Source organism: Suncus etruscus, chromosome 9, assembly GCF_024139225.1.
Source record: "Suncus etruscus isolate mSunEtr1 chromosome 9, mSunEtr1.pri.cur, whole genome shotgun sequence".
NCBI classification, from domain to species: Eukaryota; Metazoa; Chordata; class Mammalia; order Eulipotyphla; family Soricidae; genus Suncus; species Suncus etruscus.
The window spans coordinates 102,855,123-102,866,732 of NC_064856.1; the positions used below are offsets into that span (position 1 = coordinate 102,855,123).

The following is an 11,610-nucleotide window of genomic DNA, read 5'->3' on the forward strand; positions in this document are numbered from 1 at the left end:
TGCCCAATTATACACACTAAAAAGTTTAGCTGAGAAAAATTTCAGTTAAGCCACAATTATTCTTAGAAAACATAGCTGAATTATGATAATTCACATTTTTATCAAGTCTTACACATTATTGAATAAAGAATATTTTTTGCTTTGTAAATGAAGTCATTTTATTCCTTTCTCTCTTTTTCAGTATATGGAACCAAAAATTTCCATGGAAGAGGGTAGTAATTATACCTCAGTGGTCATGTTTGTTCTCTTGGGACTCACAGATGACACCGAGTTGCAGCTTACTCTCTTTCCAATCTTCCTAGGAATGTATCTTGTGACCTTATTCTGGAACCTTAGTCTGATTATCCTAATCAGAATGGATTCACACCTGCACACACCCATGTACTTTTTTCTCAGTTTCCTTTCATTCATCGACATCTGCTATTCTTCTTCCATCAGCCCAAGAATGCTATCAGACTTCTTCAAAGACGAAAAAGTAATTTCCTTCCTTGCTTGTGCCACCCAGTATTTTGTTGCGTGCTGGATGGCTCTGACAGAGTGTTGCCTCTTGGCTGCCATGGCTTATGACAGATATGTGGCTATTGGGAATCCACTACAGTACTCAACCATCATGGCGCCTGGGCTCTGTCAAAAGATGGCTGCTGGAGCACTAGGGAGTGGTTTGTTTAACAGTTTATTTCAAACAATCCCTTGCTTTAATCTCTACTACTGTAAATCCAATGTTGTTCAGCACTTCTTCTGTAATTTACCTCAGATTATTACCTTGTCTTGCTCTAGTCCCTTCATCACTCAAATAATTCTTTTTCTGGAAGCTCTAGTTGTTGGGTTGGGTTCCTTATTCATTATTTTATTATCCTATGGTTTTATTACAGCTTCGATCTTGAAAATATCTTCCATCAAAGGCAGTCTTAAGGCCTTTAATACCTGTGCTTCTCACCTTGCAGTTGTAGCACTCTTCTATGGCACAGCTCTGGCTGTGTATATGCGCCCTAGTTCTAACCACCCTAGGAAACAAGACAAAGTATTGTCAGTGTTCTATGTTATTATTATTCCCATGTTAAATCCTCTCATCTATAGTCTGAGGAACAAGGAGATCAAAGAGGCCCTTAAGAGAGTGATGAAAAGGATGAGATATGTACCTCACTAGGAATATAATTCAGACAGGTATTATTAACATTAACTGGAATATAGGGTAAAATTTTTCAGTGACATTTTGGAAGATACTAGAGTAGTTCATGAGAGAGAATGAAAAAAAAATCAGTCCTTGATTCTTAAGCCATTTTGTTCAGCAGCCACCAAAACTGGTCCTTTTTATCAAGCAAATGACCTTCATGCCTTTTCTATACACTTGTTTCCATGATTAGATCTAGATACAGCCTATGTTTTGAGAACAGAGTTAATAATACATTTAAATAAATGAAAAAATATTGTGTGCCACAGAGAATAATTTTATTTATTGATTTTTAATTCCTTCAATTGTAATTGTATTAAATTAAGCTTTTTATACTTAAATAAAAAGAAAAATAATGTGCATCATTAAGTACATACAATTAAAATAATTATATATTACATTTTAATCCTGACAGGAACTAAAGAAGAGTGAGAAAATCTCCAAACAAGCAAAAAAGCATATAATATAAATTTAAAAACTTTAGATAAGAGCCTATAAATGGCACATGAAATTAATAGAAGATACTAAGTTTATTCTACGGTTATTTGTTATTAATTTTGATTATTTGAATGAGTGATATTGGGCCACATCCATGGATGCTCAAAGTCTGCAAGCTCTGTATTAAAGAATCATTTCTAGTGGTGCATTGTTTTGGTTTTCTCTTGTAGTTAAAAATTTATTCCTTCAGAATTTATCTCAAAGAAATGTACTATTAAAACATTAGTAAAGTGATTTTAGAAAGCAAAAATTTCTAGCTTATTCCTCAGAATACAGTAAAATCCTCAGTGAAATTTTAACACACTAAATCCAACAATAAATATATAAAGATCATATTTCATACTAAAGTTGAGGATCTATGTCAGATTGCAAGGATGTTTCAACATTGCAAGACAACTAATGTATAACAACAAAATAAGATTAAAATGATATGATGTTGCAAAAACAAAATCATGCGATTTGATCTGACATGGATTGAGTTAGAGAATATCATGAGAAGTAGTCAGTTGGAAGGAAGGGGATAGATACAGATTGATCTCCCTCATATATGATGCTAGAAGATACACAGTCATGTAGCAACAAAGGGTAAAATGCAATACAATAAGAGAAGTAATACACAAAATGAAGTTGGATAAAGAGTTTTTTAACAAAAGGGGGCATTGGAAATCTTGGGGACGGGAGGAGTGACCACGGGTGATGGAAGTAACATTGGAATTAAGCAAATGGGAACCATCATTAACAGTATAGTAAATGATAGTTCCTCAATCATTAAAAAAAGCTTAAAATATTATCTTACAATAGACACAGAGAAAGCTTTTGAAAGAATTCATTATTCATCAAAATTGATAATTCATTATCAATATTCAATAACAATTCTCAAGAAAATGTGATAAAAGATGTATATATCTCAACATAATATAAACCATAAAGGATAAAAAATATATACTCACCTTTAAATTTTTTCTTACTGGAGAAAAGCTGAAAACTTTTTCTATATCAGACACAAGATACTCCTGACACTATTATTCAACATGTTTTGAAAGTCTAAGCCACAGCAATTAAGAAATAAGAGAAAATAAAAGTGATCCAAATGAAAGAAGAGTAAATAATAAAACTGTTACTATTTTTGGAAAAACCTAAGATTTCCAGCAAAATTTGTTACAGGTAACAACTACTATTGCATGATTTTAGAATATAAAATCAACACAAAAATCTATTGCATTTCCAGGTGGAGATATCTTTTTCTTTTTCTTTTTTTTTTTGGTTTTTGAGTCACTATTGGCATCTTTTCGGGGTTACTCTTGGCGCCCCAGAAGTTCGATTTTGCTGCAGCAGGAAGACGTTCCAGGGCTGCCGTGGTGAACCCTATTTCTTTTCATTGGAGATCCTTTTGTGTAAGTGTGTAGGTGTGTGTTGGCTCTATTTCCTTGAACTCTTCTTTCTTCACTTCCTTTGTCACCTCCCATCTTTCCCTCATCTATTCCTTTGATTTTCTATTTCTCCCATTATGGATGAGCAGCAAACCACCCCTTTGTCTCTTACTCTGGACCACTGGTCAGAAGTAAGGACTTGCTCACGTTGTCTGTGGTTCTCTGTTCCGTGTTTTCTTTGATTTAAACATGGAGGGAACCTCTAAGAAGAAAAAAAAAAAAAACACGCTACCTCTCCGTAGGCCAAAAAATTGTGTGTTAAACTGGCTTTGTTATTCTAGGGACATGGCAGAGGGTAATGGAGGTCATAAACTCCAGATTTCTTAATGGCCATCAGGGATAAATTTTCCCTGGAGAATTTCTGGACTTTGAAATCACCTAGCTTTCCTGCCATGTGTTAAGGCCAGAAAAAGAAAATGAACATGGCCCCTTTTTGGCTGAAGAAAAAATAAGTGCCTTTTTTTTTTAAACTCCCCAGCCTTAAGTTTATCTGAAAAAAAGGAATTCACCCAGTCCCCAGGGCAACAGCTATTATCCTCCCAGACTCACCTGGCTGAAAAATGTGGGTGTATACAAAGTAATTCCAGTGGGTCCTTTACATATCAAAGAAGAATTTAGTTAATGGTTTGAAAGTCAGAAAGAAAGAAAAAAATAAAATAAAATTGTTGAGCATTTAAATTTCTAACTTAGAAGTTTCTTAAAATGAACAATTAGGTGAAAATGTTGCAAATTATTGTGATTGGCCTTTTTAAATAATATTGTTAATTTTGTGAATGCATGTTATTGTTACAGTATCAATTCCATGTGGAATTTATCTCACCAAACTTAATGGTGGGTTTTAAGGTAGCTTTAATGTAAAAATCTTGATGGTACTAGGTTGTGAATACCTAAAGAAAAAGGAATCAATAAAATGTGGTCCCGCTAGGTGCAAAAATATTCAGCAAAGTAATTCCAAAATGGCAGCAGACAATTTAAAGCTCTGTTCCTATGGCCCTAATGCTGAGTTTTAGGCTGTAAATTTGAAAAGCTGATCCTTAAGGAAAGGCTGGCTCTAAGTTGAGTGCACGTGGCTGTTTTTAGCAGCAAAACCACTCCCAAAGGATGAGTGGAGAAGTTAAAAAAAAAAAAAAGAAGAGAAGGAGCCGGAAAAATGGCATGAAGGTAGGGTGTTTGCCTTGCATGGAGAAAGGAAAGTGGCTAATTGCAAAAAGTTTAAGGATGTGCAGAAGAAATTAAAAATGTGTACTAGGAAAAATCTGTATAATCAAAGTAAATGATTATTATTATTATTATGCCTTTAGGTTAACATAAAAGAAATGTAAATGTTTTTAAGCATGTTATAGTGTTTTCATGCTATTAAGTGAAGAATGGGGTAATAAAAAATCTTATAAACATCTAAAAATAATAGTAATAATAAAATCTATTTTTAAGAAAAATAATCAAGAATTTAAAAGAATCATTAAGGTTCAGTTTAAAAGTTTTTGAAAATGGGTGATTGGGGGGCCGGGCAGTGGTGCTGGAGGTAAGGTGCCTGCCTTGCCTGCGCTAGCCTAGGACGGACCGCGGTTCGATCCCCCGGCTCCCATATGGTCCCCCAAGAAGCCAGGAGCAACTTCTGAGCGCATAGCCAGGAGTAACCCCTGAGCGTCATAGGGTGTGGCCCAAAAACCAAAAAAAAAAAAAAAAAAAAAAAAAAAGAAAATGGGTGATTGTTGATTATAAGTTCTTTAAAAATCTAAATCTGCCAGAAATAGTGAGCATTCTTCCTGGTATTCAGAATTAATTTGTGTAATGTAAAATGCTGGTGCCTTCTGCCTATAAACTGAAGCCAGAAGACTAAATAAACTTCTATTTTCTATATGGTTAAATAATATTTGCCTTTTCTTTTTTCCTAGAACCTTTCAGTACCATTTTATGTCATGGCATCATGTTGTTTTGCACAAGATACAAGCAGATGGCTTTCCTCTCTGCATGAGGAGTAATCCCAATGCAGACAGGAAATCCTAAAATTAGTGAGGGGACCCCAAAGCCCTCTTTCAGAGGAATAATTGGAGGTGAGGTGGTGTGACAAGCAGGCACCCTTATGCATTTGGCTGTAAAAACCAGAAAGACACCGAAATGAATGGCCTGAGTAAGAAAATTGGAGATTTCCTAGAAGATTCTGAAGAGGCACTAACTGACCACAGCCTGTGGGCCCTGCTCTCACCCTCCACCTTCAGTCTCAAGAGAAGAGGATTCAAGGTCAGTCTCTTCCAAATCTGAAGAGAAGTGGAACAGACGGGCCATCTCTGGAAGTTCCTGCAAGAGGGTAAGATGCCCACAGCCATCCTCAAGATCATCACGCTAAACTGACCAACTCATCAGCCAAACCTGAGTGACTGTGACATGATAAACCTGCTGTGTCTATAACCTATCCTCAGAAAAGCTCTGTAAGTAGTTGGGGTGCCCCAGATGGAGATTTCTCCAACAATGCTGTATATTGTGCAAAAGGAAAAAGCCAAAAGTTATTCAAATATCTGGCAAGGTACAAGGTAAAGAGAATAACTATTTTTGTAACTAATTAAAATTCTAGTGGGCCTAACTTAAAACCCACTTCTTTGAAGTAACTTATGTGAAAATGTTCTTGCTAGTTGTACTAGACCAAATCATAAATTGCAAATGCAAGAATTAGTCTAACTAAAGTAATTCAAAGCTGTTTATTAATAATACTATGATGCTTTAATTACTGGTGTTTAATTTGTGCTATCATTACAGACAATAAGGATAGCTGTGCCATTCAAGTTGTTCCATTTACTGCTCCAGGGCCTGATTGGGTTAAGTAATATTCCCCTACCTAATTAATCTGATCCTTTTCAGGTGTTAAGACTGCAGAAGTAAACCGGTTAACTGCTCATTTAGGAAAATATGAGATTTCACCCTATCTAGAAATTGAAACTACAGTCCCTTGCCAGCCTGAAGTAGCTACAGAAAATTGATCTTCGACCACTTTCCCTTTAATGACTTCTAGGGTGATGAAATCTCTAGAAAAAATATGAAGCAAAATAGTCATCAGAAAAAGCTAGCAGGGAAATATGGGGAAAAGAAATGCCACAAAAATCATAAGCCAAGTTGACAATTAAAAATAACATTATGCCTATCTATCCCAAAGTTTGAAGCAGGTAGCAAAAATAAACCAACCCTAACATTTAACAAAGATGGGTAGTATAAGGAAAGGAACAAAAATTATGCTTCCCTTGGTAATGTTAAGAGTAAGAAAATTATTGCTAGATATGACATTTCTTCATCTCTGTCTGACACAGTGCAGGAAAGGCAACTGAAGATAAGGGCTCTGTTGTTTTCTCTACCCCAATAGCCCTTTATGTTGCAAGATTGAAGAAAAGAATGCAGAAACCTCCTTATCTTCGTGGTGAAATTCACAGCCTGAATAAAAAGAAAGCCCTGAAGAACCAGCTGAGTCAGCTCATAGGACCAGAACATAAGGCAGACAGTCCTCGTGTTCCTACAGCAATGACCATAACTGCACAGCAACTAGCAAGAATGACACCTTCTTACCCAGACTATGGATAAGGGGGGTTGTGGGCCTGGCCACTGGGGGAGCAAGGCTAGAAATATCAATAGACAGGTATAACAGGCTCTCATAACAGTTAATTTTAGATGTAAAGATGGCATATAAATCTATTAGTGATCTGCAGGATCAGCTCGACTCCTTGGTTGAAGTGGTATTAAAAACAGGTGAGGGTTAGATTTAATCTTGGCTGAAAAAGGAGGGCTTTGCATGGCCTGACAAGAAGAATGTTGTTACCATACTAACAAATCGGGAGTAGTGTAAGACAGAATTAAACACCATCAAGAGGAGCTGGCCAAAAGAAAAAAAAAAAAGAAGCTATTAGACGGTCCCTTATGGTCTTTATGGGGTGGAATTCTCCCCTATCTAATATCCCTACTGGTGCCCCTTTTGGGACTCTTACTCCTGGTAGCCATGGGGCCATGCATAATCAATCGCCTCATTACATTCATTCGGGCTCAGGTTGAGGAAGTCAAGCTCATGGTATTACGCCAACAGTACCAAGAATTAGCTCACGCAGACAACTCTGACCAGGAATATCAGGAGATGGAGGCCCCCTATCACAATGGCTTCTAGGATTAGAAGCCTTACTACAAGAAGTGGGGATTGAAAAGGAAAGTCAACAACTAGTTACATCAGCCCCCACAGCTGTAGCTCATAGACCTTGAAGGTCAGGATTTGTAACCAGAATTCTGTAATTTTCTATGCTTATACCTGCTTTTTTTTGTATCTAACCCTTTTTGTCCTAACGAGGAAGTTTATACCAACCTTAAGCTCATGCCCTTATAAGGAACTCGTATTACCTTAGTGGATGTCATGTCCTTATAAGGAACTCGTATTACCTTAGTGGATGTCATGCCCCTTTAAGGAACTCGTATTACCTTAAAATGTCTCAGTGAATGTTATGACCTTATAAGGAAGCCATCCCTCCCTGCTCTCCCCCCCCCTTCTTATGGTATATAAGGATGAAAAAAGAAATCCACGTGGTCCTTTGCCTCTGTTCGGTTCTGGATGGGCACTGGACCCTGGCCGGCCAGAATAAAGGACCAACTTGAGCTTTTGCCTGAGTGACCATCTCTTCATTTCTCTGTGTCGGAACAGCATCTAGACTGTTCTTTAAAATATTTAAAAATCCAGAAAATAAAAGCAAATTATGATCTGACTAAAATATATAAATTAATATTTAAACAATTGCCTAAAAGTATAGCATGCTGTTCAAAATATAGTGAAAGAAAAATTCTTAAAACTTAAAACAGTAGAAATCATGAAGATTTCACTGTCCATGAATGGAAGTATTGCATCTACCTTTTTGGGGAGAACATTTGAGACTATGAAAGAAAAAAGTTACTTTTGTGTATTGTACTTATGCATGATGCCAGCAGGGATCCTTAGATGACTTGCCTGAAGTGTGTGGGCAGGGGAAGGGAATCTGCAGCTCTCTCTACCTACATCTGTGACTAACCAGGACAAGTGGCTGAGGATATGTAGGACTGTGAGTCTTGCACTTTGTAGGAAAGGAAAGTCAGTCCTAAATCTTTACCCAGGTCCATTGCCTCAAAATATTGATGGTTGAGTTGGAACAATTTACACTATTAGAAAGAGTCATTGCCATTGGTGGTGGGAAATGCGCACTGGTGAAGGCTGTTGTACATTGTAACCTAATTCCGTCATGAACAACATTATCTGTGGTTTAAAAAAATGGTAGTATGAACAATCTTGTAACCATGGTGTCAAAATAAAGAAATATTATTAAAATAATAAATAATAATGAGGCTGGAGAGATGGCACAGCAGTAGGGCTTTTTGCCTTGCACGTGGCTGACCCAGGACAGACCATGGTTCGATCTTCCAGTGTCCGATATAGTCCCCCAAGCCAGGAGCAAAAGTGTCATTGCATATCACTCTGAACTTTACATCTATAAATGTATAATTTGTTTGGGAATTTGTTAGTATCAACACTTACTGTGTTAAATTCCTTTCGAATTTTTCACAGACGTTTCACTTGACAGTGTGGAGAAACCAGAATAACTGTAAGATAGAGGCTGTCAACATATCAGAGAGAGAGAAGCAAGGGACTTTGAAAAATCACAAACTTCATGGAAACAAACAATTCAAGAACAAAATTGATGACATAATGTCTATATATTTATGTACAAAATAAATGAGTTTTAAGAGACCCCATGTAGAACTATCATAATTGTGCTGCCATGTAAAATAAATTAGATTGCACTAATGAATTATGGCAAGGAATTGGTTTGCATTTTTTTCAGATCTATTAAACTTATTCAATTATTTTGGACAAAAAGTCCATTTTATATAATTTCGAATTGTGTTCCTAGTGTTGCCAGAACTAATTAAATGAACTATAGGTTTTCTAGCCCTCTTCCCACTTTTATTTATTTTTTTTTATTTGTTGGTTTATGGCCACACCTGGTGATGCTCAGGGGTTACTCCTGGCTATGCACTCAGAAATTGCTCCTGCCAGAAGGACCATATAGGATACTGGGGATTGAACTGCAGTTCGTCTTAGGTTAGTGTGGTCAAGGCAGATGCCTTATCACTTGCACCACCACTCCAGCACCCTTCTTCCCACTTTAAGTTAAAATGTATTGACATAGTCTAAATATTTTCATCATTCTTCAAGTTATTTCATCATATCTAGAAAAAGGCTATGGCACAGGATCTTTTGCATAACTAACATTTAAGTACAAAATCAGTGAGACATTTTCACATATTTGAAATCATATAAATTCTTGCTCTTAGGATAAGCTCACCTTTATAATTTGTCCCTTGTTTAGGCTACAGGATCTTACTAAACAGTATAATCATTTATACCATTATATTAAGGAACTCTCATATTAAGGAACTCTTATTTTACTTTGACAAATCATGAGGCTGAACTAAGAGTAACTTGCAAACTTGTAATTCAAAAAATAAATTATGTTAAAGGAGAGGAACAATCACTCATCAATGATATTTTCCTGAGACAGACAGCAGCAGGAATAGCAAACTTCTAGCAGCAAATATGAATTCAGTTTACTGCAATAGAACAAGTCTCAGTGCTCTACTTTTTTATTTACTTCTTAATTTTTTTTTATTTATTAGAGCCTAGGTCACTTTTACTTCTTGACATAAAAATAATTTTTAAAAAGTATGTGTATGGGAGCAAGAGTATAGTGGGCAGGGCATTTGCCTGGCATGCAGCAGAACCAGATTGTAACCCTGGCACCACATATTGTACCCTAAGCCTGCCAAGAGGCCCGCAGCCATCCTTGTCTTTTTCCCCTGACTCCAGGCCTTCCCTGGGTGCCAGCTCAGATGGCCAGAAGTGGGTTCAGGTGGACTCTTAGTGGTCCTCAGGTTCCCCCCTCCCTCTGTACTCCAGGGGGGAGGTGCATGGGGAGGAGGGTGGGCAGACATCTGGCTTCTGGTTTCCTCTTTGATTCTGGAGACCAGCTCTTGCCAGGTATGGGGTTTGGGGAGGCCCCATACCAGAACCTTTCTCCCTAGCCTGGGGAGTGCTGGGAGGCTTGGCAGGCCCTCAGCCATCTTTGTCTTTTTTCCCCTGACTCCAGGCCTTCCCTGGGTGCCAGCTCAGATGGCCAGAAGTGGGATCAGGTGGACTCTTAGTGGTCCTCAGGTTCCCCCCTCCCTCTGTACTCCAGGGGGGAGGTGCATGGGGAGGAGGGCAGGCAGACATCTGGCTTCTGATTTCGTCTTTGATTCTAGAGACCAGCTCTTGCCAGGTATAGGGTTTTTCTCCCCTGGACTTCAGTCTTTCCCTGGACATCGGTCTAGGTGGACTCTATAGGGGTAAACAGGCTTTCCCCCTATCTCTCCCTACACTAATGGGAATGCTCTCTGGGAGGAGGGCAGGCTGTTCTAGCACTGGTTTATATTGGGACAGTCAGTGGAAATTTTTTCTCTTTGTTTTCATATTGATATTATTGTGTGCATATATTCTATATATCCATAATATCCATCTTGTACTGGGACCTTGATACTGCCCTACAAAGCTCATTTCTAATATTTTACTGCCTCAGTCCCAACCCTTACTTTCCCTCATCCTCCCATGTAGGTGCAGCTAATGGCATGAAGCTCACCACATAGAATAAGTGCAGTTAGAGAAATAACTACACTGAAAACTACCATAACAATGTGAATGAATGAGGGAAAAAGAAAGCCTGTCTCAAGTACAGGTGTGGGTGGGGTGGGGAGTAGGTAGATCTGGGGAATTGGTGGTGGGAATCCTGACACTGGTGAAGAGGGGTGTTCTTTACATGACTGTAATCATACAAGTACAATTATATTTGTAATCATGGTGTTTAAATAAAGATAATTTAAAAAAAACCTGCCAAGAGTGATTCTTGAGTGCTGTTAGGAGTAAGCCCTAAACACTGCTGATTGTGGTCCCAGGCTTCCCCCAAAAGCTGTATGCTCATGGCAACTGCTTATTACAAAACCCACAATATGGGAACAAGATACGGAAACCTTCTTGTCTAATTAGTTTTACTTTAGATAGGATGCCATAATAAATACCCAGAAACATTACAAAGAATTGTATTAGAAAAAAAGAAATAGAGCTAGATATTTTCTTTCCTATGAGAATAATTGCTTGGAGATCAAGACAAGAAGGGACTAGGCAGTTGTTTGATATTTCTTTCTTCAAATCATACTTGTCAAAAATTGGCTAATTCTACTGCTCATGGCAATTGGTTATAAATTTCATTTACTGTACACTGTTATGTCATCATCCTTTTACACTTAGGCATAGGAAATAAGCCATGTTTATCTCATGGCTTTTTGATATTGGATTCAGGTAAAGAATTGAAAATATATATTATATATGTACATATATAGCATATTATAATGTATAACATATACTACATATGTATATATTATGCTTTGCTAATAATGTCCACTTCTATTTTTCAAAGTTATTTTATC

At 37.4% G+C, this 11,610-nt stretch overlaps 1 protein-coding gene across 1 annotated transcript; it reads left to right on the forward strand.

Moving 5' to 3' along the window:
- Nucleotides 1-202: 202 nt before the first annotated feature.
- On the forward strand, nt 203-1,147 carry LOC126018729 (olfactory receptor 5A1-like). The gene has a single exon (XM_049780824.1). The coding sequence runs from the start codon at nt 203-205 to the stop codon at nt 1,145-1,147; it is 945 nt and encodes a 314-aa protein (XP_049636781.1).
- The last annotated feature ends 10,463 nt before the right edge of the window (nt 1,148-11,610 follow it).

Bases quoted from the DNA above. Each gene is read 5' to 3' on its own strand.
- LOC126018729 (XM_049780824.1), top strand. From the start codon at position 203: ATGGAAGAGGGTAGTAATTATACCTCAGTGGTCATGTTTGTTCTCTTG.